The sequence below is a fragment of the Vulpes lagopus genome, chromosome 2 (genome assembly GCF_018345385.1).
Source record: "Vulpes lagopus strain Blue_001 chromosome 2, ASM1834538v1, whole genome shotgun sequence".
Taxonomy (NCBI): domain Eukaryota; kingdom Metazoa; phylum Chordata; class Mammalia; order Carnivora; family Canidae; genus Vulpes; species Vulpes lagopus.
Window position 1 is genome coordinate 161,286,531 of NC_054825.1, and position 26,749 is coordinate 161,313,279.

General features: G+C 39.1%; 2 protein-coding genes across 2 annotated transcripts; one reads left to right on the forward strand and one right to left on the reverse strand.

Moving 5' to 3' along the window:
* Nucleotides 1-4,717: 4,717 nt before the first annotated feature.
* Nucleotides 4,718-8,529, reverse strand: LOC121478801 (vomeronasal type-1 receptor 2-like). Its single transcript, XM_041734135.1, is given in 3 exon segments — nt 4,718-5,181; nt 5,184-5,580; nt 8,233-8,529. Coding segments are annotated over 3 exon segments (1,158 nt in total).
* On the forward strand, nt 8,461-26,690 carry LOC121484435 (zinc finger protein 677-like). Its single transcript, XM_041743701.1, has 4 exons — nt 8,461-9,178; nt 10,106-11,210; nt 17,509-17,662; nt 24,447-26,690. The coding sequence occupies exons 2-4, from the start codon at nt 11,196-11,198 to the stop codon at nt 26,429-26,431; spliced, it is 2,154 nt and encodes a 717-aa protein (XP_041599635.1). The 5' UTR covers nt 8,461-9,178; nt 10,106-11,195; the 3' UTR covers nt 26,432-26,690.
* The last annotated feature ends 59 nt before the right edge of the window (nt 26,691-26,749 follow it).

The following is a 26,749-nucleotide window of genomic DNA, read 5'->3' on the forward strand; positions in this document are numbered from 1 at the left end:
AATAGGATTGGGTGCTTACCACATCTTTCCACAGTTGTGTTTTTGCTGAGTTTTCAGTGTTGAGCTCTGATTGCTTTTATTATAAATCAAGAAACAGGAGGTCAAATTAATCCTTTGTTTTCCCTACACACAAATTCACAATTTGATCCATGCCTACTATCTAATACTCTGCATACCCAAGTCAGAGATTAGAGCCATAATGGTGGACAACTCTTAGTTCACAGACACACAAATACACAAACATTACACACAGAGGCAAACACACATGCCTATGTACAAAATACACTCAAATGCACAGCCATATACCCTCACACGCTTACACACACTCCACAGCAAACTCACACTCATGGACACGTTCATCAAAAATAAGCATACACTCACATTTACACACATCGCCCCCACTCTCCCGTTCCCAGTCCCATGGATGTAATCACATTCATACAGTCAGCATGCACACATGTATCTCAGTAACGTGCTCATATGTGGAAGAATACAAGAACCTCTTGAACTTCACTGGCTGAAAGTGGGAGGAGAGGAGCTCTTTCTACCTTTTTCACTTCTCCCACCCCTGCAACAATCCATGAAGATGATATTTACCATGTGCAATATTTTAAAGTGCTGTGAGCATTGCTGCTGTAGGTGTGGGTCTCCTCCTCCAGACAGAGTGGAATAGATAGAGCAGGTGGGCAATAGAGCAGGGTACAAATAAGGACAGGGGGAGGGGGTTATAGCGGTGTGCAGAGAGCATGGGAGTATGGAGGAATAGAGGAAAACTCTTCAAAGGTGTGTCATGCTATAATACTTGATAAATACAGATAGTACAGAAAAGCAAGGGGGAGGCTAAAATGAAACCTAAAGTACTGGATCAGAGTCAGGGACATACGAACATATATTTTGCTGTAGATACGCAACTAGACAGGTAGATAAAGAGAAAACTATGGATATATGTGTAAACAGAAATTTCCTAGGTCAGTCTACTCAGAGGGCCTAACAGCAATGATATGCTAGGAGCAAGGAGTACACCCAGCACCCATATCTCATTTCTTTTCTTTTCTTTTTTTTTTTTTTTAAGATTTCATTTATTCATGAGAGACACACAGAGAGAGGCAGAGACATAGAGGAAAAAGCAGGCTCACCATAGAGAGACCGATGCAGGACTCGATCCCAGGACCCCAGAATCATGACCTGAGCCAAAGGCAGACCCTCAACCACTGAACCACCCCAGTGTCCCCTCCTATCTCCTTTCTAACACTGCTTGCTAATCAAAGCCTCCTTGGAGATAAGGCTGTTCCATGGCAGGAGCAAGGAGAATACAAGATGAGCCTGAAGGATCTTGCAGTGACAAAACGTTAAGAGTAAGGAAGTGCTCAAAAAACAAAAAACTGGGGGGTGGGACACCTGGGTGGCTCAGGTGGAGGATCTCAGGGTCTTGGGATCAGCCCCACCTCTGGCTCCCTGCTGAGTGGGGGGTCTGCTTCTCCCTCAGCCTCTGCCCCACCCCCACTGCGCTCGTGCTCTGTCTCATAAATAAATAAATAAATAAATAAATAAATAAATAAATAAATAAAATCTTTTAACAACAGCAACAACTGGGGACATATCAAAGGGACATAGTAGCCAAACCTGAAAGGTCTCCTACACCCTGTCACCAACTGTTTGATACCAGTGGGCGGGGGGGTCCTGCAATTCCACGTAATTTTTAAAAATTTACTTATTAATGAGAGACAGAGAGAGAGGTAGAGACACAGGCAGAGGGAGAAGCAGGCTTCATGCAGGGAGCCCGATGCAGGACTTGATCCCAGGACCCCGGTATCACTCCCTGAGTTGAAGGCAGATGTTCAACCACTGAGCCACCCAGGTGCCCCCAATTCAATGTAATTCTGACATTATCTGGTTAGTACAGACCCCACAAGTTAAGGGCAAAGTCGTTTCTGAGACTGCCCTCAGTGACAAGCCACCACTCACAAGGCAGGCTTTCCCAAACCTCCAGTGCCTCTGCCAGGGAGCTACAGATTTAAGGCTTCCCACAACATGCCCCACCCCCTCCGCCCCCAGTTGGATATTTGCTGGGAAGACTCACAGAACCCCGGAAAGTGCTATACCTATGAGGATCCTTGATTAAGTTAATTTGTATATTGGGACCCACAAAGCAGAGGTCACCACAGTGGCCCAACCCACATCACAAATCTAAACCTAAGTCAGCCTGCTCTTCTGTGAAACGTCCAGCAAGGAAACCTCCCACACACCAACCAACCACAGTCCTCTCTCTCTCTCTCTCTCTCTCTATCTATGTAGATAGACACATTTTTATTATACCATGGCTCCCAATGACCAAAACTAGAACAATTTTTTTAAGCGACCATCAACTTTATTTTTTTGTATATATTTTTTATTGGAGTTCAATTTGCCAACATCTAGCATAATACCCAGTGCTCATCCTGTCAAGTGCCCCCCTCAGTGCCTGTCACCCAGTCACCCCATAAAACTAGAACAATTTAAGCAACAAAATAAATTACATAGCAGTGATAGCACAAAGTATAAGTCTAAATCAGTTGAAGAAACAAATAAATGACGGTGAAATGACCCAGCTTCCACACAGAATGGCAAATCATATATGGGGTTACTTAGCTCTCCAGGAAGTGACACTTAATTCAACACCCCACACCTACCTCCAAGCACCCCCCTTCTTCCACTACACTTGACTGTGGGTTGTGCTTACAGTATCCCAAAGAATAGAGTACAGCAAGGCATGCAGAGTCATTTTTCAGTGGAGAAGCCTAAACACTATTTAACTAACAGATAAAGATTAACATCATCCAAGATAACCCATGTTAACTGCGTGAACCTCTCAGGTGGGATGCTGTGATGAGATGTGATATTCTTCTCCAAAACCCATAAACCAAGTCTATCCATGAGAAACACTTCAGACAAATTCAACTTCAGAGGCATTCTAAAATGTATGGGACCAGTACTCTTCACACCCGTCATGATAAACAAGGAAAGTCTGAGAAAATGTCACAAAGCAGAAAAGACAGGGGGACACAGGATAACTACATATAATGTAGTGTCCTGGACTGGATCCTGACAGAGAAAAATGACCATGTTAAAACCATTGAAATGTAAATAACGTCTGGAGTTTAGGTAATAGTAACATACTAATGTTGGTTCCTTAGTTTTGACAAATGAACTATGGTAAAGTTAAGATGGTAACATTTGGGGTACTATGGGAGAGACATTTTGGAACTCTCCATGTTACCTTTACAAATTTTCTACAAATCTAAAGTTATTCCAAAACAAAATGTTTACTTTAAAAATTGCAAATGTTTATGATTTAATAAGAGGCTTACATTACAATATTTCTTTTTAAAAATATTTTATTTTGGGGCAACCTGGATGGCTCAGTGGTTTAGTACCATCTTTGGCCCAGGGTGTGATCTTGGAGACCTGGGATCGGGTCCCGCATTGGGTTCCCTGCATGGGGCCTGCTTCTCCCTCTGCCTGTGTCTCTGCCTCTCTCTCTCTCTCTCTCTCTCTCTCTCTCTCTCTGTGTGTGTGTGTGTTGTGTGTCTCTCATGAATAAACAAATAAAATCTCTTAAAAATATTTTATTTTTAAGTAATCTCTGTACCCAATGTGGGGCTTGAACTCATGATCCTGAGGTTAAGAGTCACATGCTCTACCCCCAAGCCAGTCAGACACCCCTAAAATACTTCTATGTTTGAGTTAATATCCTTTTATTTTTCCTTTCAAGTGTGTCCATTTTGCTCTGGTGGCAATTTCAAAAGTGCTAATACTCCTTGTTAAACCAAAATATATTCATATCTTCAGCTTCAAATTGCTACTCATGTACTGTGCCAAGCTTGACGAAATGCTCCTCCGTAACCGCTGGTATCTTCAAGTTTGAAAAGCAGAAGTCCATTTTGAAGTCCTTTTGCCAATATCGTCAATCGCCATCAAGATTTATCATAGAACAATCTACTTTCTAAACATCCTCAAAGTCCATTCAATCTCTTCCTACACGCTCAGTCCGTTTACTGGCTGCCTCCCACCTGCACCCTTTGTAAAATTCAGCTGACACACCTTCCTATGTTCCTCTTCATTCTCTGCAGTTTACTCTTCAAATGGTGACTTGAAAATATTTTAATATGCTCATCTTTCTCCGTAAGCGTTATCATATTTCAAATGTGCCCAATTTCTCTTAGGATGTAAAGCACAATATTTGCAACACAGCCTTCAAAGCCAGTAATAAGTAAAACCTGATTTTTCCCTCCAGCTTCACCCCAGGCCATTTGGATCACAAATCAGGACCCCTGCTCCCACTCCCAGTTTCTGGACAGAGTTACCCACATGCTACTCCTTCTTATCCAACTGTCTTTACAATTCCAAACTCAGGTACATCTTAGGAAAATTTAATATCTCAATTTGAAAGTCACACATTCAAAGATATTTCCAGTATTTTCAGATTATTTCAGGACTGTTCTATGGAATCTTAGCTTCTCTACTTTAACCATTAATACAAATGCAACTATATAAGTACACACATGTTAATTACAAAGGGTCCATGTTCTGTGCTATTGTTATTTACTATTTTATACTAGGCCCCTGTCATTCTGTTTCACTCACCCCTTTCTCTGTTCTTAACATGCTTTGAGGTCTGAATGCATCCATGACTGAACAGGTGGAGGATAATTCTTATTTCTCTGATGAGATGAGGGAATTATGTATTTCTTCCAAAGCAGACACAGTAGAGCCTGGATGTGCTGGGGTCATGGCTCATGAGAAAAAAAGGACTAACAGTTGGAAAACATGCAGTGATTAGTACAGCAGTGGTCATCAGCCACCAACTGTACTCATCAGAGAGAGCCAAGTAAACATAAATGATGGAGGAGAGAGAATAAAATGATACAAAGGTGCTCACCAAAACAAGGATGCTCTGGGTGGCTCTGGACTCAGGGGAGGGTCTCAGGGGGAACTTGTTCCTATCAATGTGTTGGACCCTCTGCCTGTGCCTGTGAAGGAGGAAGACTATGGAGCTTCTGGCCAAGGTCATGAGTCCCAAGAACAAAATGTCATGGAAAGATGTAACTATGACATACACTAAGTCTGTGATCTTGGCACGATACTGTGAAGCAGAACAATATCCCAAAGCTCTTTTCTTTGTAATATTTTTGTTTCTCCATTACCAGTCATATAAATAGGAAAGAACATATTTACCACCATGTGGAGCACCCAACAGAGGATACTGGAGGGACCAATGTACTTTGGAACTTTCACTTTAAGCTCTGCCCACCTGGAGTTCCCAGGGTGGACCATGATAGCCTGTAAGACATTCAAGAGGCAGGTGGAGTAAATGGACATACCTCTGGCTACTCTGTGAACATACAAAAAAATGGAGCATCCATAATAATTGGTGAAATATTTCAACCCTAAAGCTGCCATGGTTTCTGGGACTCCTCTGCAGAGAATGACCAAGGAATTGGCTACAGTCAGGTGCCTAAGAATCAAATCTGTGGATCTTGGCTTGCATCTGCTGAAGTAAAGGGACATATAATGATATAAGAGTGAGGAATTCCCCAGGAACTAAAAGACAACCTACAGAATGGGAGAAGAAGATATTTGCAAATGACGCATCAGATAAAGGGCTAGTTTCCAAGATCTATAAAGAACTTATTAAACTCAACAGCAAAGAAACAAACAATCCAATCATGAAATGGGCAAAAGACATGAACAGAAATCTCACAGAGGAAGACATAGACATGGCCAACAGGCACATGAGAAAATGCTCCGCATTACTTGCCATCAGGGAAATACAAATCAAAACCACAATGAGATACCACCTCACACCAGTGAAAATGGGGAAAATTAACAAGACAGGAAACCACAAATGTTGGAGAGGATGCGGAGAAAAGGGAACCCTCTTGCACTGTTGGTGGGAATGTGAACTGGTGCAGCCACTCTGGAAAACTGGTGGAGACTCCTCAAAGAGTTAAAAATAGACCTGCCCTACGACCCAGCAATTGCACTGCTGGGGATTTACCCCAAAGATACAGATGCAATGAAACGCCAGGACACCTGCACCCTGATGTTTATAGCAGCGATGTCCACAATAGGCAAACTGTGGAAGGAGCCTCGGTGTCCGTCGAAAGATGAATGGATAAAGAAGATGTGGTTTGTGTATACAATGGAATATTACTCGGCCATTAGAAATGACAAATACCCACCATTTGCTTCGACGTGGATGGAACTGGAGTGTATTATGCTGAGTGAAGTAAGTCAATCGGAGAAGGACAAACATTATATGTTCTCATTCATTTGGGGAATATAAATAATAGTGAAAGGGAATAGAAGGGAAGGGAGAAGAAATGGGTAGGAAATATCAGAAGGGGAGACAGAACATAAAGACTCCTAACTCTGGGAAACGAACTAGGGGTGGTGGAAGGGGAGGAGGGCGGGGGGTGGGGGTGAATGGGTGACGGGCACTGAGGGGGGGCACTTGATGGGATGAGCACTGGGTTAAGTTTAAGCTTTTAAAAAATAAGTTAGTTTTGGAAATTGAGACACATTACTAATACTGTAGGAATTGGTGAGGCCTTGACTTAAAACTTTCTTTGTACTGTGATTTCCTTTTGGGTGTACTTTGCTAAGTGAAACTTGTTACATTTTTTTGTTAACTAATTTTTTTTCTTAAAATAAAGATTTTTTCACAATAAAAAATGTATGTTGGCAAATTGAACACCAATAAAAATAAATTTATTATTAAAAAAACAAAAAGAATAACATGATAAACAAGTGAAATTTATGTCTAGAATTCAAGAATGATCCACTATTAGAAAATTCATTAATATTGTTCATCATATTAAGAGAAATCAAGAAATCTTACTTGTAGTTACAAAAACATTATTTGGGAGAATTAAACATGTATGGATGTTAAAACACTAGAAATTAGGGGCACCTGGGTGGCTCAGTGGTTGAGCATCTGCCTTTGGCTCAGGTCATGATCCTGGGGTCCTGGGATTGAGTCTTGCATAGGGCTCCCCTCAGGGAGCCTACTTCTCCTTCTGTGTCTCTCATGAATAAATAAAATCTTTAACCCCCCCCCCCCCACACACACATACGCACACATTTGAAATTAGGAATTGATGGATCTTTCCTAATTTGACAAAATTAAATCTTCATCTTGCTGGTAGGGAAGCAGTAGACATATTCCACTAAGGCCAGAAACCACACTAAAAAAGCACATGATCACCTGTTCTACTCATTTATCATTGTGCTGGAGGTTTAGCTCGGGCAATTTAAAATGGCATAATAATTAGAAACAAAGATGTAAAACTATGTTTGCAGATGATACAAGTGTAAGTCTGGAAACACGAAGAAACTGGTAGAAAATCTATTACAAACAATAATTCAGTAAGCTAATAGGATATAATATTGTTATACAAAAACAACAACCTTTTTTGTACATAGGCTATTTTATTTTTAAGTAATCTCTATACCCAATGTGGGACTCGAGCTCATGACTTGCATATTTCACATTAATAATTAGTAAGTGTATATAGGATGCTACTGGAATGTGAAAAAAGTTTTACTATTTCCTTGTATTGGTCACATAAAGAACACACATCCTTATCACATGTCTCAGGAAGTACTTCCAAACTAATATTTCATCAGTACCAGGAAAAGTTAAATTTATCTGTAAAAGAGTGCACCTTTCGCAAATCTCGTTATCTGCACTTGACACAAAGCATGCAGAAACAGAAAACGAAAAGATCAGTTAAAATACCTAATCTTCAAGTTAAAAATACTCTTCCAAAGTAACTGAGAATGAAGATTTTTTAGGAAATTGAAATTGCAACCATATTTAGTAATTAATACAAAACTGCACATTCCCCACAGAGCAGCTCTGCATTCCGCATTCCAGCTTCCATCAACCCCCAGGGACCACTGGGTTTTTGCTCAATTAAGGAGCATCTGGGTTGCTCGGCGGTTAAGTGCTTGCCTCAGGCCCAAGGCGTGATCCTGGAGTCCCACCTCGGGCTCCCAGCATGGAGCCTGCTTCTCCCTCTGCCTTTGTCTCTGCCTCTGTGTGTGTGTGTGTGTTTCTCATGAATAAATAAATAAAATCTAAAAAAAAAAAAAAAATTAGGAGCTGTCTCTGTCATATCGGTCGCCTCGTGCTCAGTTTCTCAAATACTGCAGGTTCCAATAAAACCAGCTCGCACTTCCCTAATGTACCCAGCCTGGCTCCAAGGGACACCAATCGGTACTCAAAGGAATTCCGCAGCAGCACCTGAATCCCCCCGGGAGGGAGCGAAAGAGGGAGGGAAAGAAGTACAGAAAAGTAAACTGCCGGACGCCACGCGCGCAGGCGCAGAGCGGCCCGGCTCCCGCCCGGCGGCTCAAGCGCACGCGCACGCCCACGCGCACGCGCACGCCCGCCTTCCTGCAGACCCGGAAGCGGATCGCACGGAGCAACGGGCGCTCGGGTGAGTGAGTCTCCATTTTTCTGGTTCGTGCCGCGGGCGCGCTCATAAGGCCCCTCCTCCCTACCCAGTTTCGGGGTCGCCTGGTAAGGTAAAGTCCTTGAACCCACTCGTTCCTGTCGCTGGGAGGGCGCCCCTTTCGCCTGTCACGGCGTCGCCGTAGGACGTCTCCGAGTCCTGTCGTTCCGTGCGGGACCCGGGAGTCTGCGTTCGTTTCCAGTTGAAATCGCTCTGAGGCAGGTACCAGGCCCAGCCTTGCTGCCGTCGGTCCTTGTAGACACCGATCGCCCTTCTGGTCGCTTTCTTGCTCAGAACGTTGCTCCGATCCCCGATTCTGCCCCCCCCCCCGTCCCCACCCCCAACTGCGTCGGTATGGTGGTCGCTCGGGAGGTGGATGCGGCCCTTCGCCCCGCTCCAGGGAGGGCAGAGGGGCAACGCAGATGGCGGGGAAGAGGCAGGAATCGGCGGAGTTAGGGGGCTATCAGAAAGTCTGGGGAGGAAGAACCGCAGGGATCGAAAGAGGTTGCAGCAGAGTGGGGTCAGGCTGTTGGAGGCGGAGTAAGTAGGGAGGGAAACCGAAGGATGCGGAAACAGAGAGGGAAACACAGATGGACAAAAGGAGAGAAGAGAAACAAGGACAAAGAGACACAGAACAAAACACATAGTGGTCTCGGAGAAAGCCCAGGACCCAAACCCAGGTGAGTATTGAATTTACTGGATGTAGACTATAGAGTTGTGAAGTGCTGATTTGTGCCTCTGTAATTAAAATTTATTGAATTGTCTCAATTATGCCCAAGAGAATGAGAATGTGAAACCAAGTGTTTGAGGCATCTGCATGTTCTAATGATTGCATCAGAGGATGAGTCCATTTGCAAGCCCTATTCCTCTAGAGGGCAGAGGCCTAGCTCAGTCAGATCCAGGTCATCCTCTTCGTTTCAAGAAATGGGGGAAGACTTTATGTCACCACATGGTTTTTTTCAAAATGACTTTTTTTTTTTTAAAGATTTATTTATTTATTTATTCATGGTAGACAGAGAGAGAGAGAGGCAGAGACACAGGCAGAGGGAGAAGCAGGTTCCATGCCGGGAACCTGACGCGGGACTCGATCCTGGGACTCCAGGATCGCGCCCTGGGCCAAAGGCTAACGCTAAACCGCTGAGCCACCCAGGGATCCCTCAAAATGACCATTATTAAGAGTACTGTTTCTCTCTCCTTTATCCTGTGGCTCATTCTTTTCTAAATTTGATGTATCCTCACACTTGTTTCAATTTTGATGTCAGAATCCACTGGTATCTTTAATTTCCAAATTATTTGCCGCCTTAATTTTTTGTTCATATTACGAGTTTTAAATGCTTTCTATTATTGTTTGATGTCTGGTAAATAACTTTATAGTAGTTCATTATGCATCTGGTAGGGATGTTGATAATCTTTTAACACTCAAAATCTACTTTAGCCAGTTAGTTTAATATTCAGCAGTTCCCTTCTTCCCTTAAGTGGTCTGATTAATGACTGAACTCTGAACAGAAGTCTCCAACTAAGTAGATGTTTCTCTCAAGTTCCCCTTGCATTTTGTATGCAGATGTTGGAAAGGTGGGCTGGATTGATGTGGAACTTTATTCCAACAGAGCCCATCTGTTTATGATGCAGAGATTGTTCAGATTTCATCTCCACAGGTGACTCTTTTTCATGTTTTTCAGGACTAGTAACCATTGTTCATTTCATTTATTTTTATTGTATTTTTTTCTGGAAAAGAATTAAATCCTTGGTTTTGATTAAACCCATGAAAGAGAACATGAAAGGTAATGTGGAATTAGGACAAGTTCTTTCTTCTTAAACCTTTCTAGGCTACCATTTCAGAATTTACTTCTACCCATTTCTGCTCACTCAATTCAGACCTCTTAAGGGTAACTTGGTAAAAATACTCCCTCTGAGACATAGTGCAGACAACTGTGACATGAAGATGATAGACCAGGAATTCTGAATTTGAGCTAATAAGATCGCTGAAATGATTTTCAAAATTGGGGATGTGTTTGTCTTTGGAGGTTTCTAGGAGAGTGTGCTCTGTTACAGAGTTTAAATAGTGATAATGAACACCACTAAAAAAGAGGCAGGAGGATAGTCTTAAGAGACCAAGGCATGCTCCTCTCAGCTCCTATTCTGTCTCTGTATTGTAACTAAATCTTAAATTTGATTGTGTCATCTCGATATTAAATCTGCTTATAAGTTCCCATCACCATTAGGACAAAAATCTAAACTCTTGCTATCGCTTTCAGGTAGCTCCGGAGTGGGGGTAGCCTTAAGAGTTTGTCCAAATTGATGGAATGGACAGGCTTCTGTATTTCCAATCAACCATTCATTGGATGCTGGCTGCCCAGGGATAAGCCAGGAACTTGAATGATGCAGTTCCTCTGGCTGAGTGGACAAAGGATGATGCATTTGCAGTAGAATATATGGGTTTCAGCAGGAGAGGAGAGCTTTCTGAAGAAATGGCTGAAAAATGCACTTATTGCCTTCCATATAGGAGTTATTGTTCCTGCATCCCTCCTGTTGCAGTAAGCAGCAAAGGACTGTCTTTCTCCCATATTAAGGTTCTCCCAGTATGTATATTGTGGCAGAGGAAAGGGTTATGTTGATTCTGAGCGTTAACATACTTTTTGTTACACAGAATAATCTTACCTGAGAAAGAAGCCTGGAAGAAGAGAGAAAAAGGGAGGAATGGCTTTTTCCCAGGTAAAAGTCAGATTTTAGTTGATTGTTCTCCTTCCTAAAATGTTACATTTTGGACTTGCTAATCTTTCCTGTCTCCGAAGTGTCCTGCCTAAAATGTTTACTCACAGCCAGGGCCTTCTCCCAATCTCATCTCTATGCAGATTCCATCTCACTATGACCTAGGACATAGAACTTGAGAAGAGGCTCCTTTTAGGTGATCATCTTGTGAAGGATCTTCTGTGCAGGCATTGACTGGAGATAGGGTATAGGCTCTGTGGTGTCAGTGAGGTTGGGCATTAAGAATTCTTCAGAAACTCCTGGATGCCTTTTCGGTTCATGTAAATCAAGATGAAAGAGATTACATGTGTAAGTGATGAATTAATGTGCACAAATACCTGAGAAACTCTGGAAAAGAATGATGGGGGATATTTGCTTTGTCTAATTTTATAAATGTCTTTTGACATTAAACAAGGAAATCAGTTTATTTCTGACTCCAGGATATTAATACTTTGAAATATAATGGGAAGTTCAAAGTAGGAATAAGGAATAGGGAGGGTGTTTTGTTTTATTAACAATTCATTTTAAAATATAGAACCAACCTATTTGTCTAATGGTAAGTGTTCTTTAAATGATTCATAGCACACCCATCTCATAAAGACCGTAATGTTCATTTACAGACTCTTGCACAGTAGATCTTTTAGATAAAAATGTTTATTTATTTATTTTTTTGATAAAAATGTTTATAATTTAGCCAAGATATAGGACCAGAACTTTGTCATCAGAGAGGCTGGAGCTAAGTTTTGATATTACTAATTGTTAAATTTTTGGGGTTTTTGGTGTTGTGTTTTGTTTTCTGTATTAAACGTTTATGGTGTATATTTTTTGTGGTTTGGTTCCACATAGTGATACAGTTTAGAAACTAAGAAGTAAACTATCTCTTTCCCTGTCACATCTTCTACCATCACTGATTGTCTTTATCAGGAACCAATGTTCTCTTCAGTGCAAGTCTTACAAAAATGCATTTATATATTGTAATGTGATTTTAGAGAATATTCTTCAGTAAATGTTTAATTGTATTTTAATCTGCAAATTTAAATATTTACATACCATGCTTAGAGTTGTTTTCATATTAGTAAATATAGAAATAACTGCTTTTTTAGATCCTCATTGGAGCATTCTCTAAATGAAGATACATGGGTCCTTTACAATTTCTTAGTGTTACAAAGAATGCCATAGTGACCACTTCTGAGCAGACTGACTTCACTACAGATATGTAAGGATATCTCCAGATTGTACATTTTAAGCATGATTAACAGGTTAATGATGGTGTTCCTGAGGAGGCACAGACATTCTGCTTAATAAGTAAAGGTTTTAAATCACCAGTCTTAAACATACTCAGCTAAAGGAAGCCATTGAAAAGAACTAAGAAGCAGGAGAATAATGTTTAAATAAATAGAAAACATCAATAAAGAGACAAATTATGGTAAAGGAATGGAATAGAAATTCTGGAGCTAAAAAGTATAATAACCAAAATTGAAAATTCATTAGAGGGCTCAGTAGCAGATTGACAAGAAGAATAAAGAATTGGTGAACTTAAACATAGGTTAATTGAAATTATCCAGCATGAGCAGAAGAAAGGGGAAAAAGAAGAAAAGAGAAAAAAGAAAAATGAACAGATTAAGAAACCTTTGGGACACTATAGACAATATCAAGAATACTGATACAGGGGCACCTGGATTGGGGTAGCTTAGTCTGTTGAGAGTCTGACTCTTAACTGCCACTCAGTTCATGATCTTGTGGTCCTGGGATTGAGCCCTGCATTGGGTACCATACTCAGTGGGAAGTTGGCTTCATGATATTCATTCTCTCTCTTTCTCTCTCTCTCCCTTTCCCTCCCTCTTCCTCTCCCCCTCTTCCTACCCCTCTCCCCACATGAGCATACCCGCCGAAAATAAGTAAATAAAACTTTAAAAAATACAGATATACACATTATAGGAGTCCTAGCAGGAAAGAACAAGAAAGGACAGAAAGAATATTTGAAGAAATAAGAGCTGAAAACCTCCCCAGGTTCACCAAAAACATTAACTTACACATCCAAGAAACTCAATGAACTTCAACTATGATAAAGGATTTATCATAAAGCGGGATCCCTGGGTGGCGCAGCGGTTTCGCGCCTGCCTTTGGCCCAGGGCGCGATCCTGGAGACCCGGGATCGAATCCCACGTTGGGCTCCCGGTGCATGGAGCCTGCTTCTCCCTCTGCCTGTGTCTCTGCCTCTCTCTCTCTATCATAAACAAATAAAAAAAAAAAAAAGGATTTATCATAAAGCATAGAGATCCCTGGCAAGCACATAATCAACTTTGAGACAAAAAGAGAATGTGGAAAGTAGCAACTAAAGGATTTATCATAAAGCATAGAGATCCCTGGAAAGCACATAATCAACTTTGAGACAAAAAGAGAATGTGGAAAGTAGCAAGACAGAAACAACTTCTCATCTACAAGGATTCTCTTTAACAGCACTCTTACCAGAAACTGGAGGCAGGGGGCAATCTCATGAGATCTTTTTAAAAAATCTACCAGGAACTCTAATCAGGCAAACTATGCTTCAAAATTGATAGTGAAATTAAGAGACTCCTAGATAAACAAAAGGGTGAGGGGGACGCCTGGGTGGCTCAGCAGTTGAACGTCTGCCTTTGGCTCAGGATGTGATCCTGGTCCTGGGATCGAGTCCCACATTAGGCTCCCTGTGAGGAGACTGCCTCTCTCTGTGTCTCTTATGAATAAATAAATCTTTAAGAAAAAAAAAAAAGCTGAGGAAGTTCACACTAACAGCCTTAGCCTTACATGACCTACCAAATGGAGTTCTTCATACCGAAATGAATGGAAACTAGTGGTACCTCAGAGCCATGGTAACAAATAAAGAACACTAGTAAAGGTGACTACATAGGTAAATACATAAGCCAGTCTTATTATATTTTTGTTTTGTAATTAATTTTTTTCTGCATGACCTAAAAGACAAATGTATAAAACAATCATAAAAATCTGCTTTTGAGTGTATTAAACATTTATTCACATCTGTTATAAAGAAGTAGTTTTTGATAATAAGAACATAAAGGGAGACTGTATAGGAGCAGTTGTATGCTATTAAAGCTAAGTTAATATCAACTGAAATTCACATATTAGTTTAATAATGTAAACTGTAATCCTCAGGGTAACCTCTCAGAAAATAACAAATATACAAAAAATAAATACAAAGAGAATCAAAATGGTATGTACACACAGACACACAAAGAAGGGAGGAATCATGATATAAAATATTAGACATACAGAAAGCAAATAGCGGGCAGCCCTGGTGGCTCAGCGGTTTAGCTCTGCCTTCAGCCCAGGGCGTGATCCTGGAGACCTGGGATTGAGTCCCACGTCGGGCTCCCTGCATGGAGCCTGCTTCTCCCTCTGCCTGTGTCTCTGCCTCTCTTTCTTTCTGTCTCTCATGAATAAATAAATAAAATCTTAAAAAAAAAAAACAAATAGCTAAATGTCAGAAGTAATTCTTATCAGTAGTAACTTGAAATGTAAGTTGATTAAACTCTTTATTAAAAGACAAAAGAATTTTTTAAAATGATTTCTCTATATCTACAAAAGCCTTGCTTTTCAACAAAGCTTTTTCACAAAGTGAAAGGATGGAAAAAGATACTTCATGTAAATAGTAATGAAACCTAGCTGGGAAGTTACACAAATATCCAGTCAAATAGACTAAGTTGTAAAATTGTTACCAAAGCTGTTGAAGGACATACTTTGAAAAAGTGGTCAATGCGTCAAGATGATAAAAGGACTATGAACAATATGTACATAATAGCAAAGTCCCCAGTTTTTTGAAGCAGAAGTTGAGGAAATAGTTACAGTATAATAGTTGAAGACCTCAGTACTCCCCTTTTAATGGATAGAATAACTGTGGACATAATATCAATAAGGAAATAAAGGACTGAGCAACAGTATAAACCAACTAGACTTAGGGCAGACATGTACAGAACACTTCAACAAAAACAAGGCACTAAAAAAAAATAAGGAATATAAGGGAACTTCCTTGGCCTGAAAAAAGGGTCTTCTTAAAATTCCACAGCTAATATCATACTCATTGGTGAAAGACTGAAAACCAGTCTTTGTTCTATCCTAATAGAACAAAACAAGGGTGTACCATTTTGTCACCACAGTTTAACACTGTACTGGAATTCTAACCAGAGAAAAGAGAGAGGAACAATAAATGTGTCAAAATTGGAAAAGGAATCAAACTAGGTCTATTCACAGAATACATGATCATATATTTAGAAATAAAAATTCCTCAAAAGAACTATTAGATAATAAATTCATTGAAGCTACAGAATACAGTATCAACATTCAAAACTCAGTTGTATTTTTTTATACTAGCAGTCAACAAATTGAAAGTAAGTGGGAATAACTAAGGAAATGGAAGATTTATACACTGAAAACTACAAAGTTGCTGAGAAAAATGAAAACCTAAATAGATGTCAAGATAGCCTTTGTTTGTGGATTGGAAGAGATGGCAGTATCCCATAAAATGATAAAAAGAGTAATGTAATCCCTAGCAAAATCCCAATAATCTTTTTTTGCACTCATTGAATTGGTAAGGATCCCAAATAACCAAAATAAACATGAGAAAGAACAAAGTTGGAGGACCTAGAATTCCAACATCAAACCTTGCTTGAGTAATCAAAACTATAATTCCAGCATAAGCTAGAAGTGTAGATCAAAGTGACAGAACTGAGCATCCACAAATAAACCCATACATCTAATCCATTCCTTTTTTACAAAGGTGCCAAAACCAGTCACCGGAAAAAGAATAATTTATTAAATGGTGCTGGCACAGCTAGATAGCCATGTGAGAGAGAATAAAATTCAAACTACCTTGTACCATATAAATGATTCAGAATTAAAGACTAAATGCAAGAGCTAAAACTATAAAACTCTTAAATGAAAACAGGGGTAAATCTGCATGACCTTGGGGTTGGCAGTGAATTTTATATAGGATATCAAAAACAGAAGAGACAAAATAGATAAACTGGTCACCATCAAAATTAATAATGTTTGTGCACTGAAGGACATTATCACATAAGTGAAACATAGTCTATCAAATGGGAGGAATAATTTGCAAATTACATATCTAGTAAGGGCCTAGAATATATGAAGAACATCTAGGGGCACCTGGGTGGCTCAGTCAGTTAAGCGTCTGTCTGCCTTTGGCTCAGATCATGATCTTAAGGTCCTGGGATCAAGCCTACTTTTCCCTCTCCCTGTACTTCCCCCTGCTTGTGCACACCTCTCTGCCAAATAAATAAATAAAATCTTAAAAAAAGAACCCAATTGAAAAGGTCAAAGGATTTTAATAGACATTTCTTCATAGAAGATAAATGAAACAGGCACATGAAGAGATGTTCAGTGAAATTAGTCATTAGTAAAATGCAAAATCAAAACCGCAGTGAGATACCATTTCACACCCACTAGGATGAGTATAGTAAAACAAAAAAATGTTGGTAAACGTGGGGAGAAATTAGAATCATGACACATTCTGTTAAAATATTGTAGCTGCTATGGAAAACTGGCAGATTCTTGAAAAACTAAAAACTGTGACCCAGTAATTCCGCTCCTAAGTATATAACCAAAAGAACTGAAGACAGGTATCCAAACTTACTCGTACTTGAAAGTTCATAGCAATATTAATAACATTAGGCAAAGGTGATAACCACTGAATGCCTATCAATAGATGAGTCTAGTCCTACAGGGAAATACTATTCAGCATAAAAAAGACATGTGCTGATGCTACATACATTCATCATGGATTATGATGATGATCACATTATTCTAAGTGAAAGGAGCCAGATGCAAAAAGTCACATTTATACCATTCCTTTTACGTGAAAAATCCAAAATAGGTAAATCCATAGAGACAAAGCATCAGTGGTTGCCAGGGACTGGGGAAGAAAAGGTGAATAGGGAGCACCTGCTTAATGGGTAAAGAATTTCCACTGGAGAGGATAAAAATACTTTTGATCTAGACTGAGGTGATGTTTGTAACAACACTATGAGTGTACTAAATGCCACTGAATGGGACTTTAAAATGTCTAATTTTATGTGAGTTTCACTTAAGTTGAAGAAAATTAGAGAACTTGCTCAGAATTATTTTACACAGATCAGTCAGAACACTCACTCCAGCCAAGTCAGCCTTTACACATTTCTGCTGCTTTTATTTTGTGTCAAAATCAGAACTCTCCCTGTCTTCTTGGTGAAATGTGTTTTCATTTCAGAGACGGTTGACATTCAGGGATGTGGCCATAGAATTCTCTGAGGAGGAGTGGGAGTGCCTGGACCCTGCTCAGCAGGCCTTGTACAGGGACGTGATGTTGGAGAACTACAGGAACCTGGTCTCCCTGGGTGAGGATAATTTCCCTCCAGAAGTTGGTAATTACTTTTATATGTCTTTGCATTTTCTCTTGAGAGCCCCTGACTTGATTGTATGAGTTTCAAATCCCTGTTCTTAAGGGAGTGATTGAAGCTGTTTTGATTGAGAATGGAAAAGCTTTATAATGTGGCAAGTAGACTCTAACTTCCCTTATCTTCAGAAAGTTTGCATTCATGCTTCCTTAGGTGGTTGCAGAACATCAGAAGTCAGAAAACCTTAGAGTGAAAATTTTAAGTCTGATTCTGTGGTCTTAACCCTTGTGCCTTTGATTCAGTAGTTCTTGGAAAAGAACTAGATATTTGTATTCATAAAATAACCTGTAAGCATTCAGAAGGAGGCAGTCAATTGACTCAGTTTTGAAATTCTTTTTCTACACCTCATGTAATGAACGTTCTCTCTTCACGGAACAGAGAGCTAGGAATGTATTCTGGAAGAGCAAAGCTCTTGTATCATGTTCTTTTTTTTTCTTTATAATTTGAAGTCTCTTGAGAGCTGAATATCATCTCCATTTTGGAACAAGGGGAAATGCCCTGGACTGTGCAAAGTGAAGTGAAAATAGGGGGAAATGGAGACAGGTAGGAATGTATTGAGATGGGAACATAAGAGCTCAGATAGGCAGAGTAAACTGTTCCATATTAAATATTTTTTGGAAAAGATCTATGGAAAAATAAGTTTATTTCTTGTGAGCTCTCAAAGGAAATCCCCTCCCCCCCTTAATCTGTTATTCAGATGTGTAAATCAAATGTATAAGTTTAGATTCCCATTGTGATGACCCACAACACTCTTACCTGACCATACTGGTATCATGGTTTGAGAGGGACTGATATGACTGTCTCTAAGGAGTCTTTCCCGTTGATCTCTCTCGGTTCTCACACCATACACATTAGCACTGAGGCCTCTGTAGTGCTGACTACATTCAGTTTCTGTTTCCATTTTATATCCTTGGGAGAACTTCGCAGGAGACAAACACAATGGCTGCCCTTCCATGGTATCCATGAGGCTTCGTGTAGCTGTGCCAAGCCCTCTCTGCCTGTTCAGGTCCCTCAGCCATTTCTTCAGTTCTCATTTTGCCATTCGTGTATAAAAAATAGGGTGGGACTTTCTGAGATTGTGGCCCAACAGTAATATAAAGACTAGATACTGGGATCCTCTCTGACCCCCACTGCCAGATGGGGGTATATCCCCCCGTTCAGGCATTCACCTTACAGTCTGGGTAGAGCACATGGCCCCTTTCAAAAAACCCCACAAATTTGACCCTCCTATTTTCTTCCCATATCTTGTATTTTTCTCCCTCGTCTGCTCTTTACTTAGTCCTGGAACATAAAAGACCCTGGTCTGCTGGTTTTTTAGTCTCCTCTAAGATTCTCTTTCCGAAACTTGGTTTTGAAATAGAATCCCAAGGGTCTAAAGTTTCATCCTCTTTTCCTGTTGTAATAACCCACCCTTAGGTGGCAGCTTCACAGTGGGCTCTCCCACAGAGGAAGTTTACTGGGTAACAAAATTCTTGAAGAAAAACATTGATTAGTATGTTACAGTCTCATCCTGCTGCATAAAGAAGTGCTTCTTGAAGCCACTGTGTAGAGTGGCCAGCGTGTCCCAGGATACTAAGATAGAACGTATCAGGAGATCCTGAGTGATAAGTGCCTGTTTGACCTAATTATTGTGTAGTTACAGTGCTTCCCTAGGGCAGTGACAGGGTTGATCAGACATGGTATGATCATCACCTCTGAGCCAGCAATAAAATAGTCCTCTCACCCTCTCTCCTAGCCCCTGCAAACATGGATCTCTTTACTGTCTCCGTGTTTTGCCCTTCCCAGGATGTCATACATTTGGAATCAAACAGTATATACAGCCTTTTCAGATTGTCATGCATTTAAGTTTCCTCCATGTCTTTTTCCTGGCTTGACAGCTCATTTCTTTTTAGTACTAAATCATATTTCCATTGTCTGAATGGAATAGACCATTTATCCACTGAAAGACACCTTGCTGGCTTTCAAGTTTTGGCAATTACAGATAGAACTGCTATAAATATTCATATGCAGGGTTTGTGTTTTTTTAGGGGTTTGTAGCACTTCATTCCTTTTTATTGCTACATAATATTCCATGTATGAATACCACATTTTGTTTATCCATTCATACATTGATGGACATTTGGGTTGTTTCTGCCTTTTGGTTATACGAATAATGCTGCTGTAAACATTTTTGTACAAGTTTTTGTGTGGACATACAATTTTCATTTTCTTTAGCGTCTAGCTAGCAGTGGAACTGCTGGGTCATATGCTAATTCTCTTTGAATCAGCAGTCTATTTTTCAAAGTACCATTGCTAGGAATGTATGAGCATTCCAATTTCTCCACATCCTTATCAATACTTGTAATCTGTTTCCTTGATTATAGCCATCTTTGGAATGCGGAGTTGTATCTTATTCTGGTTTTGATTTACATTTCCCTAATGACTAATGATGTTAGACATCTTTTTGTGTGCTTATTGGCCATTTTTCTATTTTTTTGAAAAGTCTATTCAGATTTTTTGTCCATTTTAAAATTGGGTTTTTGTTAAGTTTAAAGAGTTCTTTATATATTCTAGATACAAATCCCTTATCAGATAGATGATTGGCAAATATTTTCTCTCATTCTGGGGGTTCTCTTTTGACTTTCTTGGCTGAATTTTAAAGGCTGCAGGAGATAATCTTTACTGATTTTGTTTGTAAACTAGGTTCCTATGGTGTCTCTAATAAAAATGGATTTTCATGACTGGGAGGACTTGAGGTTAAATGCTAAAAATTTCTCGATCTTAACTTTCCAAATGGAGTGTTTTTGTTTCAACTCAGATCAATTCCAATCTGCAGCCTCTGAGAACTATACTTACACAAATAGTCATGTGGGGCACAACACCCACACTGTTGCCCTTGGGCTCTCCGCCCCCCACCCTCATCACTGCTGCTCTTTACTGGCCATGTTCTTCCTATTTCAACATTTATCTCTTCCTGTTTACAAAAATAAGTTTCAATATGTAAGATCTTATTACCTGTTTCAACCAAGACAGAAATGTGTCACCACTGACAACCTTGGTCTAGAGGACACAGAGTCACTTCATTTGACAAAGAAGCTGCCTTCCATTAACCCTCTGGGAAGATGATAATGTCTTAGTTGATCCTTTTCCTAGTAATAATCTAATAAAGTAGAGCTTTATTTGCTAATACTTTCTCCCATTCAGTAGGTTTCCTTTTTCATTTTCTTGGTTTCCTTTGCTGTGCAGAAATTTTTTAGTTTGGTGTAAATCCCACTTATTTTTGCTTTTGTTGATTTTACTTTTGATGTCAAGAGTGACCTGTGTCAAGTTTATTACTTGTGTCAAGTTTATTACCTCCTATCTTTTCTTTTAGGAGTTTTATGGTTTTAGGTGTTTGGTTCAAGTCTTTAATGTACTTTGAGTTAACTTTTGTATAAGGTGTCAGGTAGTGGTTCAGTTCCATTCTTTTCTATGTGGCTGTCCAGTTTTCCCAATACTGTTGAAGAGACTGTTCTTTCCCCATTGTATATTCATGTCCCCTTTGTCGTAAATTAATTGACTGTGTGTGGGTTTATTTCTGGGTTCTGTTCTGTTGATCTGTGTGTCTACTTTTATGCTAATACCATACTGTTTTAATTACCACAGCTTTGTAATTAGAGAATGTGATGCCTCTAACTTTGTTCTTTCTCAAGATGCTTTGGCGGTGCATGGCATGGTCTTTTGTGGTTCCATACAGATTTTAGGATTTTTCTTCTATTTCGTGTCCAGGTTTTTATGTGGACATAAATTTTCAACTTGTGTAAATACCAGTGAGTTTGGTTGCTAGATCATACTTAAGAGTATATTTAATTCTGTAAGAAACTGCAAACTGTCTTCCAAAGTGTTGTACCATTCTGCATTCTCACCAGCAGTGAGTGAGAGTTCTTATTGCTCTACATCCTCAGTGGTATTTGGTGTTTCAGTGTTCTGAATTTGGACATTCTCATAAGTGTGTAATGGTTATCTCATTGTTTTAACACAAATTTTCCTCAGTTAAATATGGCATTTTTTTAAACTGAGAATCTGTGATATCTTGAGGACATACTTTTTTTTTAAGTTACTGCCTTAGTCACAGAAATACCATTCAATTGACTTGCCATAGGTTTTTGTACAAGATACATTTCAGTTAACCCATGAAACCTCCTTTGTGCCTGTCCTCATTTTCAGCTGAATTCCATACAAGAGTCACCTGGTCCTTGTTGATATATATCCCATTGCTGACTTGTTTTTCCATTATTGGCTGCCTATGTTGCTAACCACATCTGTGCCATCAGTGCATGTAGACCTCTGCCATGGATCACTGTGAAACTGCCAAAAATTGTTTCTATGTTTAAATATTGCTATTAACACTGCCCTTCCATAGAAATATTCTGTGTTCTAGATCATTTAGTAATGCTCCTTAGGGGCACTATTTCCTGATGATGTTTTTGAAGTCGGGTTATATAACTACACACACACACACACACACACACACACACACGCTCATATCTAGTAAGAGCACTTCTCATCTGATGTCTCTTGTATGTCTGGGATTGTAATGATTTAAAATTCCAGAAAAAGACACCGTTATTTTTCTGTAACAAGGAAGGACATTTGGATTAAAAATGTCTTACTCAAAAAAAAAAAAAAAAAAAAAGTCTTACTCTAAATTGAGGTTTCTATTTTAAAAATATATATAATTTAATTAATACACTTTTTAATTTATTTATTTTATTTTTTTAATTTTTATTTATTTATGATAGTCACACACAGAGAGAGAGAGAGAGAGAGAGGCAGAGACACAGGCAGAGGGAGAAGCAGGCTCCATGCACCGGGAGCCTGACTTGGGATTCAGTCCTGGATTGCGCCCTGGGCCAAAGGCAGGTGCTAAACCACTGCACCACCTAGGGATCCCTAATACACTTTTTTAAAAAAACAAAATATAATAATATCCCCAAGGAATTTAAACCTTGGCAAAAGCTTCTTGCTAACTTTTTCCTACCATATAACTTTTATGCCCCCAGCCAGGAGATTGTTACCCATTACCCATGGTCATCTTCCATTGCTACTTTTCAGAGGGTTTTATCATATCTACATGTGTTTATATGTGAATTTATCCATTCTCTTCTGTATGGCCATTTCCAGGTTTTTGCTTTTCGGAGGTCCTGTTTAGAACATTCTTATATGTTTAGAACATTCTCATATGTCTGGAACATATGCATGTCTTTGTGTGTGTGTGTATAATACATATCTGTCTAGACTGTATACCTAGAAATGGAACTGTGGGATATTCAGTTTGATTTTTTTAGAGTGTGTGAGTGGGGGTAGAGAGGTGGGGAGAGGGGTAAAGGGAGAGAGAGAGAATCCCAAGCAGACTCCATGCTAAGTGCAGAGCCCAACTCATGGCTCAATTCCATGACCCTGAGATCATGACCTGAACCAAAATCAAGAGTTGGACACTTAACCAACTGAGCTACCCAGGCACCCCACAGTTTGGTAATTTTTAGAACAAATACTAAAATAACTGCAAGCCTACAATTTTCCTTTTCCATATTATCTCTCTGTTGAATGTCTTCCACTTTCACATCACACCCATAATATAAGTTTTTATAGAATGAGTCCGTATTATGCCTGTTGCCAAATCAGCTCCTCTCTTTTTTTCAAGGTCAGGTTTTTAACTGTTAAAACAATCATATTACCATATATATTGCAAGCACAAGTACTACTCCCACATTTCCTGTTATTCCTTGTGCTTCACTCTTTTCTGAATCCAAGTCCTGACCTTTGCTCAGATTTTTCATTGATCTAAACAAACTATACTGGTATTTCCTGGTATATTAATTTTGAGCACCAAAGCACCTCAGTTTCCATAGGACCTGCCCTTCCCCACACTGCATTACCAATATAAGTAAAGACCCCTGTTTATACACAGTTTAACTTGCTCAGGACAGCAGCTTGATCTGGTGTTTAATAATGTGTGGGCATATGACAAAGATATTTTAAGGTATCTGTATATTACAATTAAACAATTGATAAATCTAGTAGGTTAAGTAACCACAGTTACACAAAATAAAAGTCTCTGGATTTCTAAAGAATCCTTCCTTGAGAACTAAAGAAAGAATTTACATTCCATAAGGAACACACACTAGGAGAAACGAAACGTTGAGAACCACTGAATTATGAGATATCAGGTTCAGGTAAACACACATTTTTATAAAAACTAAGAATTAGGGAAGGCCGAGATCTCAATTATGATTTCATGTACAGTTATATAATAGTATATAGATCAGCTCCCTAATCATGAAGTATCATCTAATTATCCAGTTATATGGCAAAAAAATATGTGTAATATATAATGTGTGTTTAAAAAACATATCTGAAGATCAGAGAAAATATTAATATGGAAAAATTTATTAAAAAAACTTAGAAACACTATATTACAATAGTGTTTGGAGACTGCTTGAGAGAGAGAGACTTCTTATATGTTTAGAAGTCTATGTTCATTATAAGTATTATTTTTGGTGTAATTACATAATTCAGTATAAAATATTTATTTACCTTCTAGTTTTTAGGAGGCCTTTCTGCTGGATTTGCAACCAAGGAAATATCCACCATTATTTTTGGTGTAATTACATAATTCAGTATTTTTTAGGAGGCCTTTCTGCTGGATTTGCAACCAAGGAAATAACCACCATTATTTTTGGTGTAATTACATAATTCAGTATAAAATATTTATTTACCTTCTATTTTTTAGGAGGCCTTTCTGCTGGATTTGCAACCAAGGAATTATCACCAATAGAGGACATTAATAAAGGAGAATTATACCACTTAGTGATATTGGAGAGAAACAAAAGTGATGACATCAAGAATTTTGATCTCAAGGAAGTCTGGGAAAATGTGCATGAGTTTGAAAGTCAGTGGGGATATGATGCAAGAAATTACAAAGAAGTGCCTTTGACCCATAACAAAAATCTCACTCATAGAAAAGATGAAGAACTTAATAAATCCTCAGTTACTTTTCCACAAAAACAGACTATTTCTATAAGAAATAATACATACCAATGTTTTATGCATGCCGAGCCACTTATAAGGAATTTGTTAAAACTGGAAAACAACGTAGGTGATGCTGGAAACCAGGACATAAACTGTTTGGAAAACAGAATTGGATTAAGTTTGCAGGGACACCTGGCTGAACTGCAGAGATTTCGTACTGAGGGAAAAATCTATAAATGTAATCAAGTGGAGAAGTCTGTCAACAATGGTTCCTCTGTTTCACCACTTCACAGGATTCCTCCTACTATCAGAAACATTTGGAATAAATATAGGAAGATATTAAAATATCCCTTGTTACCTGCACAATACAGGAGAGTATACACTAGAGGAAAATCTTACAAATGTAATAACTGTGGGAAGGCTTTTAGCAAAAGCTCAAACCTCATGAGTCATGAGAGAATTCATTCAGGACAGAGACCTTACAAATGTAATGAGTGTGGCAAAGCCTTTACAGAGCGTTCACATCTTACCCAACATAAGAAAATCCATACTGGAGAGAAACCTTACAAATGTAACGAGTGTGGTAAAGCCTTTAACCAGTGTTCAAACCTCACGAGACATCACAGAGTCCATACAGGAGAGAAACCATATAAATGTAACATATGTGGCAAGGTCTGTAGTCAAAATTCAAACCTTGCAAATCATCAGAGAATGCATACTGGAGAGAAACCTTACAAATGTAATGAATGTGGTAAGGCTTTTATCCAACGTTCACATCTTTGGAGTCATGAGAGAATTCATACTGGTGAGAAACCTTACAAATGTAACGAATGCAGCAAAGCCTTTGCTGAACGTTCAAGCCTTACTCAACATAAGAAAATCCATACTGGAGAGAAACCGTACAAATGTAATGAGTGTGGCAAAGCTTTTAAGCAGTGCTCACACCTCATTAGACATCAGAATACACATCCTGGAGAGAAACCACACAAATGTGATATATGTGGCAAGGCTTTTATCCAAAGCTCTAGCCTAATAGAACATCAGAGAATTCATACCGGAGAAAAACCTTATAAATGTAATAAATGTGATAAGGCTTTTATTAGACGATCACACCTATGGGGTCATGAGAGAACTCATACTGGAGAGAAACCTTACAAATGTACTGAGTGTGGCAAAGCTTTTGCTGAGCGTTCAAATCTTACCCAACATAGAAAAATCCATACTGGAGAGAAACCTTATAAATGTAATGAGTGTGGCAAAGCTTTTACCCAGTTTGCAAACCTTACTAGGCATCAGAAAATACACACTGGAGAGAAACCACACAAATGTGATGTGTGTGACAAGGCTTTTATACAAAGTTCAAGCCTCATGGAACATCAGAGAATTCATACAGGAGAAAAACCTTATAAATGTAATATATGTGATAAGGCTTTTATTAAGCGTTCTCACCTTTGGGGTCATGAGAGAACTCATACTGGAGAGAAACCTTATAAATGTAATGAATGTGGCAAAGCCTTTACTGAGCGTTCACATCTTACTCAGCATAAGAAAATCCATACTGGAGAGAAACCTTATAAATGTAATGAGTGTGGCAAAGCTTTTACCCAATTTGCAAAACTTACAAGGCATCAGAAAATACATAATGAAAAACATTATGAACCTAATATGTGTGGCAGTGGTTTTATTCAAAGCTCAAGCTTTGGGGATCATCAAAGAACTCCTAGTAGAAAGAAACCTTACACATAAAATGATTAAGCAAGTTATTCAACATCAGAGATTCCATCATGGAGAGGAACCATATGAAACTAATGTATGTGGCAAAGCTTATTAGCCAGGGCTTATACCTCACTTGATATCAGAATGTAAATCTCCAAAAGAAAGCAGACAAATGTAATGTATGGCAAGGCTTATCCAAAGTTTATACCTTGTGAACAAAACAGTTTATAGTAGGTAGAAGCCTTACAAATGTAATGAGTGATCAGCTTTATAAAAAATGTACAGCTTTTAGTGGGGGTAGGGGATGGGTGGGTGGGTAAAATAGGCAAATGGGATAAGAGGTACAAA